This window comes from Melospiza melodia, chromosome 9 (assembly GCF_035770615.1).
Source record: "Melospiza melodia melodia isolate bMelMel2 chromosome 9, bMelMel2.pri, whole genome shotgun sequence".
NCBI lineage: Eukaryota > Metazoa > Chordata > Aves > Passeriformes > Passerellidae > Melospiza > Melospiza melodia.
In genome coordinates, this window is record NC_086202.1 from 32,935,945 (window position 1) to 32,963,470 (window position 27,526).

General features: G+C 48.0%; 1 protein-coding gene across 1 annotated transcript in view; it reads right to left on the bottom strand.

The window, feature by feature from the left end:
- Positions 1-423: 423 nt before the first annotated feature.
- LOC134422189 (C-type lectin domain family 2 member D2-like) overlaps positions 424-27,526 on the bottom strand; it is a 35,853-nt gene continuing 8,750 nt past the window's right edge. Inside the window, exons 2-4 of the mRNA XM_063164128.1 lie at positions 1,032-1,130; positions 749-930; positions 424-548 (exon numbers count right to left, since the gene is read on the bottom strand). Coding sequence (XP_063020198.1) covers positions 444-548; positions 749-930; positions 1,032-1,130 — 386 coding nt within the window. The 3' untranslated portion in view covers positions 424-443. The remainder of the gene's footprint in view (positions 549-748; positions 931-1,031; positions 1,131-27,526) is intronic.

Below are 27,526 nucleotides of genomic sequence, written 5' to 3' on the forward strand. Positions count from 1 at the left end.
GAGCTTGTTGTATCGTGAGGGCAATGCCCTCACTGCAGGCAGCATGGGTGGCAGGATGGATTGCAGAGACTTTTCCTTTGCAGCCCCAGCCCAGCGCTGCCACTGGGGATGAAGAGGCACTGAGGTGACCCTGAGAGCAAGTGCAAGGCACAGGGCGCAGCTGAGGAAGGACAGCGCTGTGCTGGGCTCAGAGGTGAAGCTGGCACTGCCCAGCGTGGAGAAGGTCCTTTGTGCAGCCCCTGTTACAGGGGAGCTTGGGCCTTGCTGCAGACATACGGCCGCTCGTTGGAGCAGTTCTCACTCCGCAATCTCCTGTCAGCCAGGTACACGCACTCGGAATTGCCAAGGACAGGAACCCTGCAGGGAGGAGCAGAGGCAGCGCTGGCTGCCAGGGGAAGCCCTTGTGCCCCTGTGACCCCAGGCCCTGCCCGGCTCCCCGGCACTCACCGGGAGCTGTAGCTGCTGCCGTCCCCCCAGTGCAGGCGCTCGCCCCGTCTGCGCAGCCCGAGCCAGTAACCGAAATTCCCACAGAGGCGGGAGAGCAAATCCTGCCCAGGAGAGAGGAGTGGGAGCTGCCCCGGCCCCTCGGGGGGACACGTGCCCGGGGCTGCCCCCGCACGCCGGGGCTCCTTCCCTGCAAGGCCCCGGCCCAGGCCTGCAGCCCCGGTCCCACGAGCACCGAGCCCGGCCCAGGAGCGCCCCCAGGCTGCCCTCAGCCACCCCACAGCGCCCGCAGCCCCTCACTCACCATGGCCTCCTCATCCTGGGCAATGGCCAGGGAGGCATTGAGCTCGGAGCACCGTTCCTGACCCTGCTCCCACGTGCTGTAATCCCGTGAGAAGTAGTAGCAGACCCCCTTGTACCCAACCCAGCCATGGGGACAGCCCAGAAGAGACAGCGGAGTGGCAGGTGTGACTGGAACCTGTGGTGCTGCAGGGGGAAGAGGAGAAGCTCTGAGGATTCCCCTGTGCAGGGAGCAGGGAGCCCGCTCTGCCCCAGGGGCTGGGCCCAGGCTGCTGCCCCTCCCTTACCTGCCAGCACAGCCAAGGCCGCCCCCAAAGCCAGCGCTAGCACCAGGAGCAGCAGAATCAGCACCGCCGTGCCCACGGGATGGCACCTGAACCGTTCACCTGGAGCAGGAAAGAGCTGCTGGCTGCCAGAAGCAGAGCCGGCCCTGCAATCTGCTCAGCCCACGGCCAGGGAGCAGAGCAGGGAGCCCTGAGGCAGTGTGGGCCTCCCTCAGCTGGCAGCCAGAGAGCCAAGAGCCTGGCCACAGACAGGGACACAGCTGTGGGCACAGGCAGGGACACAGCTGTGGGCACAGGCTGCAGCAGGAGAACTGCACAGCCTTGGGGGCAGCTGGGGCTCTTGCTTCCAGCCACGGATGGGGCCCAGCAGAGCACGAGGCCTCTTCCAGACATCAGGAAACAGCCACACACCTGCCAGCCCTGGCCTTGGGAGGGGACACTGTCCCCAGCCTTTATGCCACAGGGGTGGCCCTGCACTCACCCAGTAATCTTCTGAGGTTCCTTTTGCATTCATTGTTGGTTGCTGCTGTGCCCAGGGGAGCCAGGGGCTCCCTCACACTCCCATTTTTGGTGCAGAATCCATTCTCCACATCTGCACTCACTGCACGCTCACAAGTGGCATCCCCCTGCTTATGCCAAGAGGCTTCTTGGGCCCCAGGCAAGTGTGGAACCGCAGCTGCTGGTCCCTCCTGGGGATGCAGGAGCTTCATCATGAGTGCTGGCAGATCGTTTGGGAGCTCCGCCTCAGGAACAGCTTTGCAGCCGCGCTGATGGCACCCTGAAAGGGACACGGTGAGAGGTCGCTGCTGGTGCCGGCCGTGCGGGGGCTCAGGAGGGCGGTGGCAGCTGTGGCTGCGCTGTCGCCGCTGCCCAGAGGTGCGGCAGCAGGTGCGGAGACAAGCGCAGCCTCCGGGAGCTCTGCGGTGGCCGCAGCCGCGGCCCCTGTGGCTCTGCAGCCGCTGCAGCCCAGCTCCGTGCCGGGCCGGGCGCTGAGAGCGCCTGCGAGCTGCCGGCTGCTGCTGGCCCGGGGCAGCTGCGGCTCGGAGTCCGCCTGCCGAGGGGCGAGAAGCAGCAGCCCCGGGCTGCTCACCATTGTGCCCCGCATGATTCCCTGCCCCGGCGCCTCGGAGCCCGGGCACACCGAGCGCCGGCACGGCCGCTCTGGGTCTCTGCCTGTGCACGGGGGAAGCCGGCACAAGGAAGTCACCAGAAACCCCCGGCCCTCACCGCGGCCCCCTCCGCCCGCAGCGAGCCCCGAGCTGGGGCAGCACCGACCGCGGGTCCCTCCTGGGCTGGAGCCGCCTGCGGGCTCCGCCGCTGCCTCTGCTCCCCGGGCACTCGAGATGGTGCCGCTGGGTGCCGAGGGAGGTGTTTGAGCAGCGTTTAGCCGATTTCACAAATCAGCATGCGAGAAAGCAGCGAGGGACGGTGACGACAGCCCGAAGGGGAACAGCAAGCGAGGGCGTAGAACGGCAGAGCAGGGCCGGGCAGGATGAGTCACGGAAATTACCCGACAGTTCTTTTGTTTACTCAGACTCCGCGGGCACTGCGGCTGGTGCCGCTCTGCGCTCAGACTCGCGGGCACTGCAGCTGGTGCCTCAGCACAGAGCCGATGTGGGAGCTGCTTTTGGCCGTTTTGACCGATGTGCGTGCAGGAGAGCAGCGAGGGGCAGCGACGAGTGGGGGAGAGGAGCAGCGAGCTGGGGGGGAAGAGCAGAGCCGGGTGTCTCATGGAAATCACCGTAGTGATTTGTTTTCTTGCACTAAAATGAATCCCGGCGCAATATTGGGAGTCAGAGTCAGGGGCATATTCAGAAGCAGGAACCACGCCAGGGGAGCAGTCAGGTCACTCCTGTCCTGCAAACACCTTGCTAAGGAAAAGGGCCCCATGCTGTTGCCGCTGGTCGAGAACGGGAGCGCCAGGAAATCCGCTTCTGGGGCTCTCAAAAGTGAATTACGGCAGGAATTTTTGCAGTGAGCCTGGCCAGGTGTCCGGTGCCAGCCCCGAGCCGGGCTCCGGGTGCCGGCACCGCTGTGGAGTGACCCGAACGCGGCGCCGGCCGCCCTTCCCATCCCGGCCGGACTCCGCGGGCACTCGGGCTGGTGTCGCTGTGAGCTCATACTCCGCGGGCACTCGGGCTGGTGCAAAAACCTTGCTAAGGAAAAGGCCCCCACTCTGTTGAAGCCGGTCGAGAACAGAGCCCCTTCTGGGGCTCTCAAGAGTGAATTACGGCAGGGATTTTTGGAGTGAGCCTGGCCAGGCGCCCGGTACCAGCAATTCCCGCGATTTCCTTGTGCCGACTTCCCCCATGTGCCCCCCGCCCCTCTCCGCGGCCTCCCCCACCGCGAGCCCCGAGCTGGGGCAGCACCGACCGCGGGTCCCACCTGGTCTGGAGCCGCCCCCGAGCTCCGCCGCCGCCTCGCCGGGCTCCGGGTGCCGGCACCGCCGGGGAATGAAACCGGCGCTCCTCCGCCGCCCTTCCCACTCCGGCCAGACTCTGCGGGCACTCGGGCTGGTGCAAAAACCTTGCTAAGGAAAAGGGCCCCACTCTGTTGAAGCTGGTCGAGAACCGTAGCTCCTTGGAAGCCCCTTCTGGGATTCTTAACAGTGAATTACGGGAGGCATTTTCGGAGTGAGCCTGGCCAGGTGTCCGGTGCCAGCCCCGAGCCGGGCTCCGGGTGCCGCCACCGCTGTGGAATGACCCGAACGCGGCACCGGCCGCCCTTCCCATCCCGGCCGGACCCCGCGGGCACTCGGGCTGGTGCCGCCCTGCGCTCACACTCCGCGGGCACTCGGGCTGGTGCCGCCCTGCGCTCACACTCCGCGGGCACTCGGGCTGGTGCAAAAACCTTGCTAAGGAAGAGGGCCCCACTCTGTTGAGGCTGGTCTAGAAACGTAGCCCCTTGGAAGCCCCTTCTGGGGTTCTTAACAGTGAATTGCGGCAGGCATTTTCGGAGTGAGCCTGGCCAGGTGCCCGGTACCAGCAATTCCCGCGATTTCCTTGTGCCGGCTTCCCCCATGTCCCCCCCATCCCTCTCCGCGGCCGCCCCCTCCGCGAGCCCCGAGCTGGGACAGCACCGACCGCGGGTCCCACCTGGTGTGGAGCCGCCTCCGAGCTCCGCCGCCGCCTCGCCGGGCTCCGGGTGCCGCCACCGCTGGGGAATGAAACCGGCGCTCCGCCCGCCGCTCCTCCCATCCCGGCCAGACTCCGCGGGCACTCGGGCTGGTGCCGCTCCGCGCTCACATCCCGCGGGCACTCGGGCTGGTGCCGCCCTGTGCTCACACTCCGCGGGCACTCGGGCTGGTGCCGCTCTACGCTCACACTCGCGGGCACTCGGGCTGGTGCCGCTCTGCGCTCACACCCCGCGGGCACTCGGGCTGGTGCCGCTCTGCGCTCACACCCCGCGGGCACTCGGGCTGGTGCCGCCGCAGCTCGGGGCTCTCGCTGTGGGAGGGTTTTGGCTCCTCAGAGCGCGGCAGCGATGCCGAGCAGTAGGGGAGCAGCGAGCGGGGCGGCCAAGCGAGTAGCGCGCCGCGGGGACACCGACAGTCCTGTCCCGAAAAAGGCGTGCTAAGAAAAAGGGCCCCACTCTGATGGAGCTGGGGAAGAAGCGCAGCCCCGGGGAAGCCGCTTCTGGGGCTTTCAACAGTGAATTCTCGCAGGGATTCTTGGGCTGGGATGGGCCAGGCCAGGTGCCCGGGGCCAGCTCTGAGCCTCTACTCCTGCCCCTGGGCAGGCAACAGAACACAGCAGGAAAGGCTCGAGGATCGGCAAAGGCCAGGCAGAGATGTCTCACCCGTCACTGGTATAAAGGCACACGACTGGGGGGAATTCTTTGACTTCATTATGACACAAATCATGGCAAGAGAAGGAGCGGTGAAGCAGCAGGGTTCAGCCTCGGAAGCAGGACTGTGCCCTCGGCCCCCGGCAGCCGCAGCAGGGGGATAAAGGATCCCCGGGCCGAGCAGCGGCTCTGCCCCAGCACGGGGATGTGTCCGGAGCCCCCGCTCCGGGCCGGGCTCGCAGGGCCGAGCGCGGAGCAGGCGCTGAGCTGCTCCTGGAGCTTCCAGCGCTGCTGGATCCGGCGGGCGCGGCACAGGCACTGCCGGGGGCATCGCTCGGTGCCTGGCAGCGTTTGCCGTCCCCAGGGAGAAACTGAGCCCGGCCCGCAGCGCCAGCTCATCCCCACCCTTCTATTGCAATTGCTCCATGGTTAAACCAAGGGCAAACTCCCTCTTGTCGCCACTTCAAAGCCTTGAGTCAAGGGGAGAACGGAGGGTCCCTCTCCATTTAGATCCCTAAATCATAAGGAGGGTTTCCCCTCAATTTAAGCCTGAATAAAAAGTGAACGAAGGGGGACTTTTCCTCAATTTAGGCTCCTAAAATGAGGGGAAATTCAGTTTCCCTCTTCAATTTACCTCAAGAAAGACCATTCTGGGGGCTTTTGGACAATTATTTTGTCAGTGAAGGTGCCTTCAAATGGAGGGTCCCCCTCGATGGAACTCTTATAGTGGCACATCAAGAGGGTCCTCTCAAGTGAAGCTCTTTCAGACCAGGGACAGCCGTGTTTGGTCTCAGTTTGAACCAGGAGATGATGAAAATGGGGCTCTTTCCCTCAATTCCAACAGCACCATAAAGATATTCTCCTTCCATTTCAACATGAAAATCATGGAAAACGGTGATTGCCTGCCTAGTGAGACACCCGAAATGATGAAAAAGGTGTGTTCTCCTTCAACTGACACCCTTCAAATCACAGATGCATGGGGTTCCTCCCCAGTTCAAACACAATTACAGAAAAGCTTTTCCCCCTCCATTTCAATCCCATTTTTGGGGGCACTGGGGAGGGACTGGGGGCACTTCCCCCTCCTCACTGCTCACCCCTGGGGCTGCTGCCCCTTGCACAGTGCTGAGCAGTTCCCTCCCAGTTCCCTGCCAGTTTCCCTCTTCCTGGTGAGCCCCGGCAGGGATGGGGAGAGCACTGGGCAGGAGCTGGGAGCGCTGTTCCTTCTCAGGGCTCCTGATATCCCTGCCAGTGCTCCTTCCTGCTCACTCCCGCTGCTCCCACTCTCCCTCCCAGTTCCCTCCTGGCATTCCCTCTGCTCCCAGTTCCCTCCCAGTGTTCCCAGGATCTCTCCCAGTGCTGCCAGCGGCAAAGCCCTGGGGGCACAGCGTGCTCTGCTCTTGAAGAGGCGAGACTGGAGCTGTCAGGAGAGCAAACCCGGCTGGGAAAGCGTTCCCTGCACAGGAAGGTGTCTCCCCTCTCTGACCACAGAGGGAGCTCAGCCTCCACTCTTGACTCCAAACCCTTGAAGCTCCGAGCCCGACTGCCCGAAATTGGCTCGGCCCCACTGCCCAGCGCACTGCTCAGAGCTCACACGGCTGAGGGGGCAGTGCAGATTGAATAATGAACGCTGCTGGGCACGGCTTTAGCTCTGAACTACACACTGTCACACAGGAACAAAACCCTTAACGAGGATGGGTTCCTCTTGCTGGCACAAGGAGAGAAGCAGAAATCCAACAGGAATATTCTTCATCATTCTACCCAGGCTTTGTCAAACCCTCCAGCTCCTGCACATCAGGAAATAACAAGTGGCTTCTAAGCAGTGATTTTGATTTCAGTGAGCAGGTTATTATGCATTAATCTGGCACAGGAAAGCAGCCTTCACACCCTACTGCTTTTGGCATCACCCAAAGAGTTTGGAGGCTGCTTCCCAGGGAGCTCCTGAGTTGTATCTTCCTTGTCAATCTTATCTGCGCCTTTTTTAATTGTAAAAACATAAATAAAATGCAGGAATCATTGGCCCAGGGACTTAGGACTTGCATATCTCTTCCAAGAAAAGGGGGAAAAATGTTATCATATTTGTAGGGTCCCACACCTTCTGGGTGGTTTTCTCACACACAGCTCCTCACAGCAGTATTGCTCCTGCTTCTTCATCAGGGCTCCTCCAAGGCTCTCCCTGACCAGCCAACCCAGCCCCTTTTATCCCAGTTATCTTCATTAGCCACAGCTGCCACCCAATTAAGGATATCACAGCTGCAGCCCACTTAGAACAATTAGGATCAGGGCAAGGCCACTTATACAATACATAGATTTTACTAGGACTGCTACTGTATTTACCCCTTTTCTTTTACTTACAGATATTCAAATACAATATAGATATTCAAGTAAAATACATACATTTCCCCATGACTCAAAGGCCATGTACAACACACACAGCTCCTTGCTCAAAGGCCATATTCTCACAGCTCTTCGACTCAAAGGCCACGTTTCCTCTACATCTCTCAGCTGTCCTAGCTTCTATTATGTCTTGTTGATGTTATATTTCTAGAGTCCCAGCTCTCAGGCTATCACAGATCTCAGCTGTCCTATCTTCTATCACGTCGGGGTCATCACTGGTTGTTATCATATTTCTAGAGTCCCATACCTTCTGAGTGGTTTTCTCACACACAGCTCTTCACAGCAGTGTTGCTCCTGCATCTTCATCAGGGCTCCTCCAAGGGTATCCCTGACCTACCAACCCACCCCATTGTATCTCGGTTTTCTTCATTGGCCACAGCTGCCACCCAATTAAGGACATCACAGCCGCAGCCCATTTAGAACAACTAGGATTGGGACAAGGCCACTTATACAATACATATATTTCACTAGGACTCCTATTATAAAAGAAGAGTGTTTCGCCCAAACCACAGAGTTTTAAAGTTCATGTTATGTACATATATTTTGAAAAGGAAAAGAGGAAGAATAAAATATCAATTAACGTACCAACGGTGCTCCAGCCTATTTCTGTTCTCTTCATTCAATTCCAGCATCTCTAAGGATACTTAATAAAAGCCCAAAACTAAAAGAACATTGAATTTAAGCTGAAGAAGAAGCAATCTGGCTGCAGGCTTGTGGCACTCCACTGCCTGGGTTCCAGTAAGGGAGCTCATCCCCTCTGCACTTCCAAGCCAGATCCCAAAGTCCTGAGTGAGCATCAGCTTTCAGCTTTTTGAACACTGAACTGTAAGCAAAGCTGCTGGGGAGGGCCATGCTCCAGGCACATCTGTGCCATTTCATCTCTCCAGCTCTCTCAGCTCAGCTCGGCTCTTTTCCTCTCCTTGCTGGCTTTGGCTCATGCATTTCTTGAGGGGCTGCCCTGCACTGAGCAGAGCATGAACTGACCATCAGACAAACAGCTTCTGGCACTGTGGCTCTATCCTAAATGCACCATTGCCCAAAGGAATTCCAGGGCCTTAATTTCACTTAAAATGGCTTTTAAAGGAACCAGGTTTGATGCCCTCCATTTCTAAACAAGGAGTGCACAGCGCTCCTGCACTCCCTGCCAGGGTCATTCTTTGAGCCTTGCAGAAAGGCTTTAAGGCAGCACAGAGCTTGTTAAGCACCAATAACTTCATCCAAAATTCGAATCAATAGCATGGGCAGAGCCTGACTTTAAAACCTGTTTTAAAACTGGATTAAAGAGCAGTTGCATTGCCAATTGACAAGATGAGAAAGGTTTCCTTAGCAGTTGTTGAGATGGCAAAGTAAGGGTGAGGATGGAGTGGGGGAGAGAAGGGGAAAACCTTCATTTGCACAGTGGGGTTTTAACCATCATGGTCTCAGCTCAAGGAATTGCAGAAACCATTCTAATCTCAAGAAAGGGAAAGCTTCCAGGATGTTTTTCATTTCAGCAAGAGCCTAGGGAAATGTTCAGCAGCAGGAGATTAGAGTAATTTCAAGGAATCAGACATTTTATTGTGTATGACAAGCACTGGGGAAGTCTAAGGGCCATTTCTGGGTTTGATGTGATTCTTTGGTGATTGTTGATTTATTAATTTTGTTGTGGTATTTAGTTTTTCCCTGCTGGAGGATCCTGACTCCCTTGGACAGGGTTGTTAGTTTTTGATGATAACTTTGGAGTGGTCGGTGCTGCTGTGGCTCTCATTAAAAACTCCCTTCTGTTTCTGTTCTGTCCTGGGCCAGTGAGTCTCCCTTCTCTGCTGGGATGGGTTTGTGCCCCACGAGGGCCCGGGTGATCCTTGGCTCACCCTCAGCACTGGTGGCAGTCCCCATGAGCTCACTGTGCACACTCAGTGTGACTGTTCTGGCTCTTGGGAGAGCCCCCATGGGCGCTGCCAGATTGTAATGGCTGGGCTGAAGCACAGCAGGAATTGCAGTGCCCTCTGTGCCAGTGCCCAGCACAGCTGTGACATTCACTGTTCCACTGCCCTGGCTCAGGCTGCAAGGGGGCTGTGGCTGCTCACTGGGGACACCTCCCACCCAAAGGCCATCAGCTGTGGGCTACAGCTCTCGGGGCTGTTCCTTGGTGCACAGTTGGCTTAGTTAAAAGCACAGGCTCTCCATGGATGTCTTGCTCAGTTACAGTCCCTGGCAATGCAGCAGTGATAGCTCTGAGTGGTTTGGGTTGAATTACTGCTGGAGTGCTGTAAGCAACAGCTAAAGCTATCAGATCTTGGTTACAGTGTACTGAAATAATAGTTGGGAACACTGAAAATCTAAGCATTATGTTTTTGTTTCTGCTTAGAATTAAAAAGTCCTGTCTCTGTTGTGAAGTACTAGTGACGCCTGTGGGCAGAAATTGATGACAAAAGTTTGTTTAGAGGTATGTTAATGTAGAAGTTGTCAGTTTGCATCGTGCCCTTGGGGGTAATAAGTCGGGATTGCTCGGGAGATTTCTGGTGATTTTACAAATTGCATCTGCTCTAAGTTTGTTTGCGATGGAGCCGCCGTTCTTTGTTTTGTGACACGGTGGCGCTGTGAGCTCTTGTTGAAGTTCCCGACAGAGGCTTTTCTGTTATGTTAAATTTGGAGCGACAGCCATCGATATAATGCCTCTTTTTTTGTACTGAGGGTAAGTATGAGGTAATTTTGTGTTTTTCTGTGCTCCAGAACTGTCTTTTTAAAAATGACGGAGTTTTTTTACAGTTAAAACATGACTCTTTAGTGGGATCTACCTGGAAAGCAGTGAGGGTTTCTTCGATAGTTTTGGTTTGAGCCTCAACAGCTCTTTGGAATTTATTTCTCAGCAGATCTCGGGACTTTGTAAGTTGTTCTCCCAGAGCAGGAGCTTGTATGGTCACGATGTGCTGTGCAGTGCTGAGCTCACCACAAGCTGAGAGCATTCGTGGCACTGTTGGTGGCTGGTGTGGTAAAAGAACCCTTTTACATTTATCGTTTGTATCAGTAAAGGCAAGGCTTTAATTCAATGGGGATGTGCTGTTTCCTTGGGACACTGCTGTTGAACTGCTTGTGCCAAGCGATCTAAAAAGGCAAGAGAAGGTTTAGTTGTTGCTTGTTGAATCAGAGACTCGGCATTTTCATGGGTTCTTGCAGTTGTACAGTTAAAAGAGTCTTTCTGGCTGCATTTCTAATATCTCTTATTCCTCCTCTAGAAAGGGATTCGGCTTGGTCCTCAGCTTTATGGTTTGTACTATCTCTAACTACTTGACTGATTGTTAGTTGGGCTTTAGGACTTCTAGCAGAGGTCTCCACTGATCTGTGAAGATGCTTTTGCTGTTCCAAGTCCCACAGAATATATTGTGAGTTTGTTAAAATTACAGATGAAATGTTACAGCAGTCTGAAGGTGTGAGGTGATAAGAATCGTATCTACTTCTCACCACGTTATTAAAATACTGGGAGTCTAAGCTGTTGTTATTAAAAGGTTTTCTTAACTTCTCAATATCCTAATGTGCTATAGGCTCCCACCGAGGATTAGCATTATTTTCCTTATATCGAACTGGCACAGCAAGGAGTTTTCTGTATGATGAATTACAATCTTTATCTTGCACGAGTTTAGGTCTAATCTCAGCCCAGTCAGTCAGTTCCCGTTGTGTGTTCACGGGGCTGGGATGGAACGGGTTAAACTCTTCCTCTGATCCAGAGTCCGTGCCCTGCTTCATTTCCCTGTGGAGGAGTTTGCCAATCGCGGGTTTTTCTCTCGTTGCTCTCTTTCCCGCAGTCAGAGCTCGGGTTTTTGCAGCGCTGGCAGAGCAGCCTCGCTCCTTTAGCTGGGCAGAGCTGCCCTCGCTGCCGGCCGGGCAGGGCTGGAAGATGCCGGGCGGGCCGGGGATGGCAGCGGGGGCTGAGCCGGGAGAGCGGCGGGGGCTGCGGGGCAGCGCCGGGGGCAGCGCGGCTCCGCTCGGGCTTGCGGGGCCTCTGGGCAGGGCTGGAGGGAGGGAGGGCTCGGAGACACGGCTGGGGACGCGCAGGGGCTGCACACAGGAATGGGGAAGTGGAAAGCTTTGCAGCTTGTTCAAATGAGTTGGTTAATACCTCATTTGTATGGAGGGGAATACATTCGAGCTTGTATGGTTTGGATTGTGGTAAAAGTATTGTACAGGTTGAGTGTAACTGGGTCTCAGAGGGAAGGCGAACACAGAAGTGTTATTTACAGTTGGAAACTGCTTTTGGACTTAAGATAGTAAATTTTTTACGTGTTTTTTAATATTATAAGAATATGATTCGATTAGAGCTTTAAGTCTTTTAGAAACACTTTAGGTTGCTTTGATATTTTGTGCATGATTATGTTCTTTATAACTTGGTTGATGTTGTGTAATAGGAGATAATATTGGTTTCTGCTTGAGATGAGCTAGTAGGTGTAGTAGATGGAAGTCTTTACTGTTTTTTTTTTGTAGAAGAACGAATTCTTTAGGGTCTTGTTTCTTTGTAGTAGCACGGAACAAAAAATATTTTCTGGATTTATAACAGCCTGAAAGATAGTTGAGTTATTGTGGTTTTTTTATAATGGAAGTACTGTTTTGTTGGGGTTTTTTGTTTCTATTAAGATGGGGTCACTGAGCAGTGTTTTAAAATATTTGATTTTATTATCATTCTCAATAAAAAAGCAACATGAGAAATATAAAACTCAAGATTATTCTATTAAAAGCTAACTTATTTCCTAATTGCAATACCTTATAAATGTTTTTCAAGCTATTGGCTTTTAGCACACAACACTACTATTACTTCTAACACCAATCACCTCTATTCGTACCTCACATAGTCCTATTACTATGCATCTATCAGAGTTCTAATTCTGTAAAATATACATTTTGTACAACATCTTTTACAAAAATATATATACACTCTTATATACTCTTTTTATATTTTAAAACTTATTTCTAATTCAAACTCTCAACAATAAAATCGCTATTCCATAGCTTTCCTAAGTCAACACACCTGATCTCAATATTTGCATACAGATATACAAGACCGTGTGAACTTTCTATCAATTTTTAAAGATTCTGCACAAATCCGTTCCTCGCAGCTCCGGAGCAGCCAAAGCTCGGAGCAGCGCCCGAGGGGCAGCGGGGGCGCGGCAGCGGCAGCCGGGTGTGAGCAGGGCAGGGAGAGGCGAGCTCAGGATCCCGGGCACCCGAGCAGGGGGGACAGGGCCCTGCAGCACTGAGCGGTGACACTGAGGGGCCCGTGCAGGGGCTGCTCTCACCAGCACAGGCTCAGCCCACAGCCCCACAGCAGGAGAAGCAGCTCTGGGCTGGGTTGTGGCGGTGGCAGCAAATTCCCTTCCCCAAGCAGCAGCTCCGACCGTCCTCCTCCAAAGACAAGAGAGAGAGAGAGACAGAGCCAGCAGCTGAGAGACCCTTTTCCACAGTCAGGTGCCTGATGCCTCAAGAGGGATTCCTCCTCAGCACGTGTCAGTGGTTCTTTCTCCTCTTCCAGACAGTCCAATAGTGTCACCATATTCCGACCAGTTTGTGGATTCCAAGACCCCAGGAAGATTTGGATTTTCTATTGGAGCTCGTTGTGTCATGAGGGCAATGCACTCGCGGCAGGCAGCATCGGTGCCAGGATGGATTGCAGAGACTTTTCCTTTGCAGCCCCAGCCCAGCGCTGGCACTGGGGATGAAGAGGCACTGAGGTGACCCTGAGAGGAAGTGCAAGGCACAGGGCGCAGCTGAGGAAGGACAGCGCTGTGCTGGGCTCAGAGGTGAAGCTGGCACTGCCCAGTGTGGAGAAGGTCCTTTCTCGCCAGAACCCCCCGGCCCTCACCGCGGCCCCCTCCGCCCGCAGCGAGCCCCGAGCTGGGGCAGCACCGACCGCGGGTCCCACCCGGGCTGGAGCCGCCTCCGAGCTCCGCCGCCGCCTCGCCGGGGTCCGGTGCCGCCGCCGCTCCGCTCCCGGGCAGACACAGCGGGCACGGCTGCTGCTGTCACCGCATTTCTGCACAGCGGGGAAACGGGAGACGCCGCTTTGGCCCATTCAGCGTGCGGGGAAAGCGGCGAGGAGCTCCCTTGCAAGAGCTATAGAAAGTTGTAGAAAAAGTGCAGAAACTGTTCATGTGTAAAGATTGTACATGTATGAGGGTCAAGCATAGAGGAAGGGAAAGAAGAAGAGAGAGAGAAAGTTTTAAAACAGTGAGGAAAACGCAAGAGGCTAGTAACACCAAAGGATCCACAAAAGCATTGAGACATCAGGGTAATCTAAATTCTACCCTAATGACTCGAGACCCACCTGTTTCTATTGCCATGAGAAGGAATACCTGTGGAAATTTTGCAGGAAAAGGAAATAGGATGAAAAGAGGTTTCAGGAGGAGTAAGGGTGTCAGGAGCTGTATTTAATGAAGACTGAAACACCAAAAGAGCCCTTGATGAAATTAAGACTTGGTCCTCACAATAAGGAAGTATTTTTAGTAGATACAGGAGCCTCTAGGACCACCATAAGAAAGTTACCCCAGGGATGAAAATTAAGTCAGGAATGCATCTCAGTAATTGGAGTTGGGGGAGAACCATTCCCAGTCCCTGTGATTTAAAAAGTACAAATTGAATCAGATGAAAAATTTGGTGTAAATAGCTTATTTTTATTACCAGAGGCTGGAAATAATTTGTTAGGAAGGGATTTAATAATAGCTCTAGGAATTAGGATAACTCCACCCCCCCCACACACCTCTGAAAAAAAAATTGTAATCCGGAGATGTGTGACACCATATGGTATTCTGGTGAAACAGGAGAGTGAAATATTTAGTCCATTAGTGTTGAAATACAGCGCAACCTCTCCTGAATTAGAGCTGAGAATGACAAATATAAAAAGCCCCGCTCAGTTTCTCTGTGGGGTTCCAGGGGAAGAACTGATGCATGACTGCTCAGAGGTCACAGAGCTACAAACAAAAAATGTGTCCAGATCTAAGAGAACAGGAGCTACAAAGAGGAGAAAAAAATATATCTAGAAGATCATCTCGAGTGATAGATGGGAAAGGAAAATCTGGGAATGCTATAATTATTGGGGAAAAACTAGAAGGAGAGGAATCTGGTCCCCTTAGCCCATGCTGGGCTTGCATTATTCTGTGTTGCTATTCAAGGATTGGGAAGGGATCATTTAGACGGACTTGAAATATGCTTTTGGAGTAGTACACACTTCTAGAAAAATTTGGAAAGAAAGGGGACTTATGAGCATTCAAGGAGAAGGATTAATACACCAGGGATTGGTTATCTTCACTGTGCTTATTATGATACCCTTGGCAACTGGCAAAAACCATAAAACTGCATGGAACAAAGGTAAGAAATAGGAAGGGAATAAGCAATGCACAAACAAGTGATGATAAAACAAGCAGTGCAAGAGCAAACAATGAGAAAACAAATTGTGCAAAACCAAAATCCAAATAACTCCGATCTCTGTGCAAACACTTTATGTAGGTCAGGGACAAGAGGGACCCTGTGTTAGTGGCACATTCATGTGTTAGTGCTGCCTGTCACAATCACAGTAGCTTCACAGGTGTGTCTTTTACAAATAGAAAAATGTGCTGGGTAGGGAAAAATTAAGGATTCAATGGACAAGCTCCTTATCCTTTTAGCGATCAAATTTGTCCTCAATAGGAAAAATTGTTTTGAGAAAGATGAAAATGGAAACGACCCAAATATAGATATAAGAAGTGTAGCATTAAAGGAGAAAATAGAAGAAAAACAAAAGGAAACAAAAATTGATATAAGAAAAGGTCACAGGAAAACAGCAGAGGAACTGAATGAATTGTACAAACAGTTAAAACAGTAGTAGAATATGAGGCTATCTTGATGACCTCCCCTAACTGGCTGACAGTGAAGAAAAATGTGCCTTGAGGGAAAACAGCAGTGTAAATGTGACTTTTTGGAAAGCAGAAACACAGCATTAAGCAGCATATTTTTTCCTTAGCAGAGTTAGCAGCCATAAAGAAGTTAGGGGAAAATCTGAAAGGCGAGGTAATAGATTCTCCCTTATGGTAGGACTAAAACCCTTAGCCAGACAGACATCGACAGACTCACTGAGGAACAAGAGCACTTTGTGATAATTTTCTAAAATTGTATGGGTATTTAGGAATATTTGAAATCAGAAAAAAAAAAAAATGCAGTGACATTTCGCATGTTAAAAAGTGAACAAAAAGGTGTGGAAGACTCATCCCTCTGGAGGCTGCCATATAGTATACAGGACACTTAAAAGGATCCAGATTCATTTTACCAAATCACCCAGAGTGGGCAGGTGGAAATATCTATTAGTTATTAATTGACTCAGTGGATAGAGGCCATCCCTGCAGCTCGGGCTACAGTTCAAACAGTAGCCAAGATGTTGTTGAAGCATATTATTCCAAGAATTGTATTACAATTTGAAGCGATAAAAGCAAATTATTTGGGGTTAAAGTTTTTATAGTAATGAATGTATGTTTTATGTAGTTTGACCACCCTAAGTGTGTGAGTGTTTGATATGTGTGATTTGTTTGTCAAAGTAATTGTGTTACAGCAGAGGGAAAATGTGCAATGTGTACCAAAGGCTGGCTAAAAAGTATAGTTTATGTCCACTAGAAATTTTTATACAAGCTACTAATTGTAGGCATTGAATATAATTATTGTAAGGAGAGCTGGAATTAACATTGTTACTGTGGTTACTCAACATCAGAGCTGTGTCCAGAGTGTGGACACACTGATGAAGAAGTGAGCTCACCTGGAACATACAAACAGCTTGAGTACAGATGGAAAAGTTGGTAATGTTGTAAAATTTAACCTTTGCTCAAACACCAGCTTGCCATCAATTCTGGAATCATTGGGTTGAGTAACCCCGCTGTGTTTGGAGAACAAACAATGTCTAAAAGAACAAATTCAGCATCTCCTGAGACACTGGGATCAGGGACTAATGCCAGCAGCAGAGGTCCAGAAAGAAACAGAGCACTGGACGTGTGCTGGCCATGGCCTAGGCTGTCCCCTGTGGGCTTGTATTGTCTGTACAGTTTAACTCCTGGTAGAAGGGAACCAAAATAGAAGGAGGGGAAAATCAACTGCTTTGTTTAACCTGCTTAAATTGCTTATGTGACCAGCTTACAGTAGCATGCCTTTTCAGAGATTTTATAGGAACACCTTTAAGTAATAGAGATAGAATCTTTAACATAGCTGTTCAATTGATAGAAGACAGAGACCAACAAGTTTTAGCTGTAACAGCCTATGAACAGGCAATAGAGCAAGTGTGCCATTCTGTAATATTGTGTTATCACTGACAGCTGTTGGGAGAAGGAAATTTATGATTCTTACCATTGATTTGTTTCCACTACACATGGGCATTTCAGATGGCATTAACGGTGGAAAAGATGATTTAGTAATTATTCCCAATGTCAGAGTAAACAGCAACCAGTAAGTCAGATCTTATAACAATCTCATTTTTTATTGCTTAACTAAATCGTTTTAGTATTTGCTTTATAGAAAAGAGTGTTAAAACGTTACCTGTGGTTGGCACATCTCCGAAGCCTCTTTTATTAATAAAAAAAGAACTGTCAATTAACCCAGGGATAGCAATAGGACAGTGCCTCCAGACTGTAAGGATCCTGCGCCATCATCCTTGCACCTAGGTGGGCTACACAGAAATAGTATCCTGTGCTGTAATCATTGTATTAAGGGGTGCACACAGAAATAGTATCCTGTGCTATAATCATTGTATCTGAGGGGTGCACACAGAAATAGTATCCTGTGCTATAATAATTGTATCTGACAATCTTTGCTCATATACTTCTATCAAAGATACATCCTGGAGAAAACTCTGACATCCTCCTGAGTTACGCCCTAAAAATTTAGCTAATGCTGCTCTTGGGGTAATAGTGTCAAGTGTGTAAGAGCAGTTACTGCATATTAGGTTAATAGGCCTAAATTTTTGCTTTTTCCCTCAAACCACTGCTAAATTATATTCCTGACGAACTTGTTGCCAAGATTTTAAGTTACACTTTATACAATGAACCTGAAGCCACAGCTTACATGCACAGCAATGCAGATAACAAGCATTTTCTATCTGATTTACAACTTGTGATGAAAGTGAAGGTAAAAGAAGTCTGTGTATATCTAACCCGCATGTATTAAGCCTATGGAGTTGCTCGTGCTGCCTCAGCATCGTCCAGCAAATTTGGTAGATATTCCGACCATTGTTCAGCTGTCAGGTGTTGAAGAATTGGATTCAGGCCTGTCTGGAATCGGTGCTTTCGCCGATTCTCAGCCTCTGGGCACAGCATGGGTTGATGACAATGGTTTCAGATAGGGCTTCACCCACTTGGCTGTAATCCAACGAATGCCTTTATCTGTAAGTAAGCACATAGAACCTCTTCCTGTTAATTTTACTGTAGCTGGTCCTTCCCACACCCCTGTTTCTGGAGTTTTGAACATGACTGGAATACCATTAGCCAATTCCTCACTTGGATTATGTGTGGGGGCATGATGCACAAGAATAGGTGGATCATCTCTATCTCCTGTTGTTCTAAGGTAATTAAGCACAAAAATGGCTTTAGCTGTTTTTTCCTCAGGGGATAACCCTGGAGTTCCTCCTTTTTGTTTTTGCAGCATGCCCTTGAATGTCTGATGGGCACGCTCAATAATTGCCTGACTTGTAGGATTGTGAGGAATATCAGTGTTATGTTGAATACTTCATAAATAAGAGAAATGTTTGAATCTTAAGGAACAGTAAGTGGGACCATTATCAGTCTTGATTGCTAAGGGAACACCTAACATGGCAAAGTAATTGAACAAATGTTTCTCAACATGATGTGCTGTCTCACCTGTGGAGGGACTAGCCCATAAAACACAAGAATAGGTATCAATGCAAACATGTACAAACTTTCCTGACCAAATTCTGCTACATGAGTTACATCCATTTGCCATAATTGCAAGGGTTGAGTACCCCTAGGATTAACACCATGCCTAAACCAATGCCATCTCATTGACAATCAGGGCAGGATCACACAATACCAGAAGCATCAGTAAGGGGAATTCCAACTTGTTTAACCAATATTTTTGCAGATTGATGAAGAAATGCATGGGAAGTTTCAGCTTGCTGAAATTTATCAGAGTTTGGCATTGGCCAGACAGTGGCTACCAACTGATCAGCTCGAGCGTTACCTTCAGACAGACCAGGGAGAGCTGGATGACTACAAACATGAGTAATAAAATATTCCTGCTTTCGTTGATTTAGGTGTCTAAGCAATCGGCTTAAAAGGGAATACAAATGCTCATTACTCACCTCCTTAAGTATTGCTCTGCGTTGGACACAGCCAACTTCATAAAGTGAATCAGAAATAATGTTAATGGCCGCATTATCCCAATTTTCAAAAGGCCAAATCACAGCTTTCAATTCAAATGTCTGCAATGTATCTTTTACCTCTCCAAAAATGACATGCTTTTTCCACACTTTGTCTTGCTGCCAAGTGCAGGCAGCCCTTTTTGACCTTTTAACTGCATGTGTAAATACTGTCTGCCCAGACACCAGACAGTCAGATCTCCAGGGTCTGTCCTCCAGATGCTGATGCTCCAATAAAGATAACACCCGGTGCCGTGGATAAGTGTTATGAACCTTACCCTCATATCTGGCCAGAGCTATCTGAAAGGAAACAGAATGCCTAATTCCCCATTCAAGATACCAGTTAGCCAATGGTACTACAATTGCATATGGTTCATGTCCCCAGATTTCCAATACTCTTCCTCTGCCCTTCATAATCAAATGAGCAAAAAGTTCCAGTTGAGTGATAATAGATTGTTTTACAGGTAAAAATACCCATTCCAAAATATTTAAAGGATTAGCCCAAGTTTTAACCCATTGACAAATCAAGGCAAAAGGATGCTTGGCATGATTGTCACCCTCCTTGCTCTGATTGATGATCATCAATTGAACTGGAACATCCTGGATCAGAGGATGTGCATGCCATGTAGCAACCTTTGTGGCAATGTGATCCTAAAAAGTCTGTGTAACAATGGTAGCTTTGAACTGGCCTAACAGATCCCTACCAAGCAAACCTAGTAAAGTATCGAGCATTTGCATGACATAAGGCCTTGTAGATATATTCACTCCATCTGGGAAAGTAAAAGTAATTACTTCCCTGCTCATCTGAGTTGCCTGAGTCCCTCCAATACCTGCAATGCCTAAAGCAGGATCTACCAATGCTCAATGTTTTGGCCATATTGTGTTTGAAATGATGGTTACATCTGCTCCAGTGTCAAATATGAGTTTCTTTGTAATAGAATCACCATTAGGATGTGTCAGGGTTACCTGTTTGTCTGGTTTACCTCTTGTGATGTCTGTGGCCCAATATACTTCTGGTCTACCTGTGGAACCAAAGCTTCCCGTTCCCCATTCCTTGTAGCCTGTACAGGGGACACAAGACTTAAAGGAACAAGCTGAGCAATTTGTGAACATTTGGGAATAGATACAGGAGGGAAAAATGTTCTAACCATAATTTTAACAACCCCTTGATAGTCTGGTGATCTTCTAGTCTCCTGATCTAACCCCAGGCATTTAATCCAATCCCTTTTTACTGGCAGATGATCTCCCTCACAGAAAAGCACTAAGCCCATTCCCCCAGGGCCCTTTCACATTGGTATCTATCAGGTGCACAGCAGAGCCCGTGACGGTCACATCTACTGTGGTTTCCACATCCACTCCAGCGCTTCCAGTAATTGATGATCTGAGTGAGTAAAGTCCATCTCCTCCTCCTCCGGGGAGGCAGAGCTCTCCAGGCAGCTCTCTGTACTTGTTTCATGACACCTGGAGAGAAGGCGTTCCGAGACCCATTTCCCTGGAACCGACATTCTTTAGTATTGTGGTTATCTTTCTTGCAGATAGAACAATTATTTTCTATTTCATAGTTGCAGACTGACACTGACTCCTAACATGTCTGATTTTACCATATCTAAAGCACTTAATGTTCTTTCCTTCAGCTCTTTTACAGTTTAGAAAGCAATGGTTTTACTGCATCCTGGACTGCAGCAGCTACATAGGTGTTGAAAGCGAAGGAAGCCAACCCACCTTGTCGTTGATCAGCATTGACTTCGATTTATTGATTAAATCAGCCACTTTATATAACAGTGTTAATTAACTTCATGCATATTGCAAAATCCAAGCTCACGATAGGTTATCAGAGAAAACTCTAACCCCTCCTGTTGCTTTACAATACCTATGATTTGTTTATTGAAAACAGGACAGCGTTCTCACTGTGATATGAAAAGTTCTCACAGAGCATCTATCTGTTCCCAGAGAGCCCAAGGACAGAGTGTTTTGCCTGTTATGGGAAGACTGTCTGAGAATCTTTTTGTTTATAAAGTGGTGCTTGAGAGAGCCTAATTGTTTATAGAATCAAGCCTGGGAATTACTTTACAACTACCTTTTACTTTTCCCTCAACTGTATGCCTTCATGGCCTCTTTCCCCAAGCCATGCTTGAACCAGGCTCTCCACACATAGGCTGCTTTTTCTCTCTCTGTAGCTCTAGCCATATGTTCCAGCATTTCTGTAACATCAGCTCCCTTCTTTAATGTTCCCAAAATCTGCCGAGTTTTATCATTAGCATTGTCAAAAAGAGACATATTAAACAATTGTACCTTTGTGCCTGAATCCAAATCAGGATGATCCTAGATAGCTTCATGCAATCTGTCTACAAATTTATGAGAGTCCTCATTCATTCCTTGGCAAGTCTGTGAAAAAGACTTAGCGTGTAGCCCATCTGCAAGTGCAAGGACAGCATTATATGCCAGTTGTTGGCTCATCTGCAAGACTTGAGCAATGCTCCCAGCCTGGGCAGTGGCAGTAGCCCAGGGCCCTTGGCCAAGTAACTGTTGTGCTGTTAAACCATACAGAGGATCCCCCTGCACTCTAGGTCTTACTGCTTCCTGAGCACACTTTTCCTCCCAGCTTTTATGAAACATCACATGCTGACGGGGTGGCATTATAAGTCTTATTAGGGTATACACATCAGTGGGAATTAATGTGTTAGATGTAAAAATATACTGCAGAAGTGACTGTGCAAGTTGGGATTTTAAACCAAATTGTGAAATTGCAGCTCTTAACCTTTCTAAAATCTCCCAAAGGAAAGGTTCCCAAACTCGACCTGCAGCATTAGTTACTGCAGGAAAAGCTTCCACATCATTTGAGAGAAAAGTCCCTTCGACTATAGCTTCTGTAATAACTCCCTCCCACTTTCATTTCTGAGCTGCTTCTATTTCAGGGTCACATTCCAACTCTAATTTCACATATTTTCAGCATGAGGGAGAGGATTTTGTTTAACCAGCTCAAATGCTGGCTCAGAGACAAACTGAGTGGGTGGTAACTGGTTTCCTGGTTGTCTGTCTGAACCTACTATCATTGGCAAATCTTCATTCTCAAATGAAAAATCCTTTTGGGGGACAACTGGATCTTTTTGTTGCATTACCAATCTTTGCAAATCGTCCACTAAAGGTTTTAAATCCCCTTTGATAGAAATATTCATAATAACATCTCCTTCCTTATCCTTTTCACTTACAGCATGTTTAGTTTCTAAGTTATGTGACCAACAGTTTCTTCACTCTGAGTACAACTGTCCTTTGGTACTGCAGGACCAAATGACAGTGGTACTCAGAGTGTAATCTCTGAGCTAATCTCCCTGAAGAAGTTTTTTCATTCTGAGTGAAGCTGTACTTTCGTCTGCAGGCTGACCCCCACAAGGAGGCAGCAGCTTCGTCATTCCCGCTCTGAGCTGGAGGAGCAGTCGGTGTCATGCTCGATTCTGAGCTGAGGGTTTGTTTGCTGCGTGAGGGAATATCTGAGGTGGTAGGAAACAGATGCTGAACTGAAGTTCCTGGAAATGCCTGAGGCTGTTCTGACTCAGAGGCAAGGGCTGCACAAGCTGTAGCAGCAGCTTTCCTCTCTGCCTTTAAGGCTTGCAACACCTCAATGAAATTTTCCCCAAAGTAGCAGATTTAGATGCCTCTCTTGCCTCACTACCAACAGATGCAACTCTGTCCCACAACATCCACCCCACAGATTCCCATGTTGAAATCTCAAAAGGAACCTGTGCTCCTGCTATAAGATTATGGTCCCAAGCCCAGTGCAATAGTCCCTTCAAATTGGAAGCATCATACTTTAGTTCTCTCTTCGAGAGGATATGTTGGAGGAGTTTCTGAACACCTTCCCTTTCATGTTCAGACCCCATCTCCTCCCCGGCCGCTCACCTTGATCAGGGTGAGATTCAAGTCGTCTACAACTGGAGCTCCAGTAACACTTTCCCCAGGGCAGTGAGGATACTTTCGACGGCTTCTCCGCTCCTCGAGGGTTGGCTCTGATCCTCTGCACAGCAGCCAAATTGCTGACCTTGAGTCTCTTTAGTGCTACAGCATTGGGCCTGCCCGCGTTCTCCACCAGAAATGCAGGGTGCAGAGGTTCAGGGACATCACACCATGACCAATATGATCCAGTGAAGCCAAATTCATTATCCCTAAAAAGACTCTATTTATAATAAATCTCTACTGTCCACGCATCTCTGGCTAATACATGATTGGTTAATCCTGGCTGTTCTTGCGCATAAATTAGAATGCTGATTGGAGCACCTAATTTTTCACACGTCTTGCTGTGGTCATCTGGCCCACCCATGATTCACTTTTTTCTTACTTTGCCAAACTTTCTGACAAACTTGCTGAGTCCTGATGACTCTTCTTTTTTTATCTTTTTCAAGAATATACCGACCCCATTTCTGAATATGTCCATTATTCATTGTTTGTGAACGTGTCCATTGTCCATTAGTACAAGCAGGCTGAATTGTGCATTGGCTGAATATGGCCACTGTCTAGCAAGAACTCCTCAATCTGCAAAAAACTCTCAACATATGAGGGTCAAGCATAGGGGAAGGGAAAGGAGTAGAGGGAGAGAAGGTTTTAAAACAATGAGGAAAATGCAGAAGGGTTCACAAAAGCATTGAGACATCAGGGTAATCTAAATTCTATCCCTAATGACTCGAGACCCAGCTGTTTCTATTGCCATGAGAAGGGACACCTGTGGAAATTTTGCAGGAAAAGGAAGCAGGATAAAAAGAGGTTTCAGGAGGAGTAGGGGTGTCAGGACTGAAATGAGGACTGAAACACCACAAGAGCCCTGGATAAAATGAAGAATTGGTCCTCACAAGGACAAGTATTTTCTTATCATTTTTTTTTTAAATTTTATGGGTATATGGGAATATTTGAAATCAGAAAACAAATACTCAGGGGCATCTCTTATGTTAAAAAGTGAACAAAAAGGTGTGGAGGACTCATCCCTCGGGGGCTGCTATATAGTATACAGGGCATTCAAAAGGATCCAGATTGATTTTACCTATTACCCAGAGTGGGTAGGTGGAAATATGTATTAGTTATTAATTGACTCACTGGATAAAAGCATTCCCTGCAGCTTGGGCTCCAGCTCAAGCAGTAGCCAAAATTTTGTTGAAACCCATTATTCCAAGATTTGGATTAGAATTTGAAATGATAAAACCAAATAATTTGGGGTAAAAGTTTTTATAGTAATGAATGTATGTTTTATGTAGTTTGGCCAAACTAAGTGTGTGAGTGTTTGATATGTGTGATTTGTTTGTTTGTCAAGGTAATTATGTGTTATAGCAAAGAGAAAATGTGCAATGTGTACCAAAACGTATGGTTTATGTCATCCAGAATTTTTTTTTTTTTTTACAAGCTTGTAAGCTTGCAACTACTTGCTTACACTTGTTACTTGAATGTGACTATTGTACTGAGAAGTTGTATAAACATTGCTACAGGGGTTATCCACCATCAGGGATGTGTCTGGATCATAAACACACTGATAAGTCATACAGTAGTGAGGTCAGTTGGAACATACAAACAGCTTGACTACAGATGAAAAACTTGGTAATTTTGTAGATGAAATTTTAACCTTTGGTCAAACACCAGCTTGCCATCAATTCTGGAATCATTGGGTTGAGTAACCCCACTGTGTTTGCAGGCCAAACAACATCACAAAGAACAAATTCAGCGTCTCCTGAGACACTGGGATCAGGGACTAACACCAGCAGCAGAGGTCCAGAAAGAAACAGATCCCTGGATGTGTGCTGGGCATGGCCTAGGCTGTGCCCCATGGGCTTGTATTGTCTGTACAGTTTAATTTGTGGTAGAAGGTAACCAAAATAGAAGAAGGGGGAAATCAACTGCTTTGTTTAACCTGCTTAAATCGCTTGTGTGACCAGCTTACAATAGCATGCCTTTTCAGGGCATGCTATAGGAACACCTTTAAGTTTTATAGGAACACCTTTAAATAATAGAGATAGAACCTTTCATGCAGCTGTTCAATGAATAGAAGACAGAGACCAATGAGTTTTAGCTGTAACAGCGTATGAACAGGCAAGAGAGCAAGTGTGCCATTCCGTGATAGATAGTTATGTTATTGCCGACAGCTGTTGGGGGAAGGAAATTTATGAGTCACACCATAGATTTGTTTCTGCTACAGATAGATGGCCATTGCAGGTGTGTTTACAGGTGGCAAAGATTATTTAGTAATTATACCCAACGCCAAAGTAAATAGCAACCAGTAAGATAGAACTTATAACAATTTTTTAAAATTGCTTAACGAAATCATTTTAGTATTTGTTTTATAGAAAAGAGTGCTAAAACATTCCCTGTGGTTGGCACATCTCCGAAGCCCCTTATATTTAATAAAAAAAGAGCTGTCAATTAACTCAGGGAAAGCGATAGGACTGTGCCTCCAGGGTGTAAGGATCATCCTTGCACCCAGGTGGGCTACACAGAAATAGTATCCTGTGCTATAATCATTGTATTGAGGGGTGCACACAGAAATAGTATCCTGTGCTGTAATCATTGTATTGCGGGATGCACACAGAAATAGTATCCTGTGCTATAATCACTGTATCTGAGGGGTGCACACAGAAATAGTATCCTGTGCTATAATCATTGTATCTGAGGGGTAAGAGTGGAGATTGGCTCAGCGGAAGTGGTGCCAGCAATGAGGTTCCAGGACAGAGATTGTGATACCCAGAAGACAATCTCAGCCCTTGGCTGCAGCCCAAGGGGCCGTGAGAGAGGTGGAGAGTCCAGACTCCTGAGGTACCTGCTCCTGACATGGATCCTGGTACCCTGTGCATCTCCAACCCCTGCAATAAATGCTACCAACTCCTGTGGGACAGCCACAATTCAATGACTGTTTTTGCAGTACATCACTCTGTTGATGCTGAATGTTACATCCAGACAAGTTTACAAACTTGCCACAGAAATGCCTGAGCCTATTGGGGGGGAGTTAATCTAGGATTGGGCCGATGGACGCCCAGACTGCCCCACAGAGGGAGAATTCCTTTGTTTCCCAAAAAGAGAAGAGTGGGGAAATTCAGAACAAAACCAGCAAGGTAAGAATAAAGGGAAAAATCCAAAGGTGTGGTATAACCAATGAAGGCAGCAAAATAGTGACTGGGATTTGCCAACCTCAGGTAGAAATCTTTTTGTAGATTTAATGCAAAACGTCACAACCAAGTTGGATTTATCAAGGTTGGATTTGTGAGGGAACTCAAATGGCTGAAACATGGCCATGGAGGGGCGAAGGTCTTGCTCCAGAACACTTTTAGAAAGGGAAATACATCCAAATTTCTGAGAAAGTAACATGGCCTGAGGGGTGGACTTTAAGTCACCAGGTAATTGGAACAGTTTGTATAACTTGAGAAAAAAAGAACTATACCAAAGAGGTGGGACATACCTCCTGTGAATCTACCTTAATTGTAAATTCAGATAATAGAACTATGACCTGGTGGCCAAACAAAACTGATGGGTATTGGAGAACAACAAAGATAAATGATTGCAAGTGGGACAGTCAAATTAGTCTGTGCTGGTATGATAGTTCTGCAGCTGGCCCTTACCATTCCATAGAAAATATAGATCCCTATTGGAATCAACCAGACAATATATGTAGAACATGGAAGGCCCCTGATGGGCTATATTGGATTTGTGGACAGTGAGTGTACAGTCAGTTACCCCAGAGATGGAAAGGGACCTGTAGGTTAGGAGTTATCCAACCCTCCTCCTGCACCCTGCCCTGGTCCAAGGGAAATCCACTGGAGAAAGCCCCACTTGATAAAGCCATGGGCAATAACAAGGCAAACCTATACCTTTTGATTAGGGGCAGACATAAATTGAGTGAAAATGAATGGCACTCAGAAAGGATCATGAACATTTATGATCCAGCTGTTTGGGCTCAAAACAGATCTAGGGAATACAGAACTACAAACTATCTGTTAGATCAGTTGCTAAGACTGCAAATGGTAATTGAGGTCAGTTGGAACAAAACAGCTACCCAACAAAGCGTGCACCTGCTAGTAACAGTCTATCAGAGCAGATTGGCGTTGGGCTATCTAATGGCTGAGAAATGAGGAGTTTGTGAAAAATACACCACATCAAAATGCTGTCTAAAATGAAATAACAGTGGAAAAGTGTTGATCAAAAGAAGCAAATTGTACCTGTTAAAAATTGGAACCCCTCTAGGCAGAAATCTGATGGCTTACACTAGTTGGAGTCATTATTGGAATTGTTGCCTAGATCATGTTTTATCTCCTGTGTTATGTAAGTGAAAATACCACATATTAAATTTAATCAAAAAGAGAAATGAGGGAATGTGAAAACCTGGATTTTTGGGGATGTAGAAGATACTGAGATTCAGTCTTTTAATAAAAAGCATGAATCAATATTACCAAAAGAGAAAATGGGAGAGATTGTGCTAAATGAATATGATTCGTGCCAGCAATTATAAGTATATTGATATTTTAGAAAATATTTGTTAAAAAGTAATAGAGGAAAAGGATATATAAATTAGTATCATGAAACAGATATTCTCAGATGTTCATGGAAAAATACAATAGAGGATGGAGTATTGAGATAAGCAATATCCTAAAACAGAATTAGCCTAGGGACAAACAAAGTTGGGACAACTCCCAAAGCAGAATTGGTCTTGGGATGGACAAAATTGGGATGATTCCAGGTATCTATGAAATAATAAGGCTCATTTTTGGAATACAAGGCTGGCTTCTATAACACAAGACTTGGGGCACATGTGCAACCTGTGGGGTTGTTCAAAGGCCAGTGATGATGAGGAGAAGACTTCATCAGAAACGACCCCCAAAAAGCCAAAAGACCCCTCAGCAACAGGCGGAGCATGCACTGTGCAGTGCAGCGACACAGATTTCAACAATCGAAAACAGGAGAGGATTTACAGGAAATTATTTATGAGTATGTGTTAGCATACACT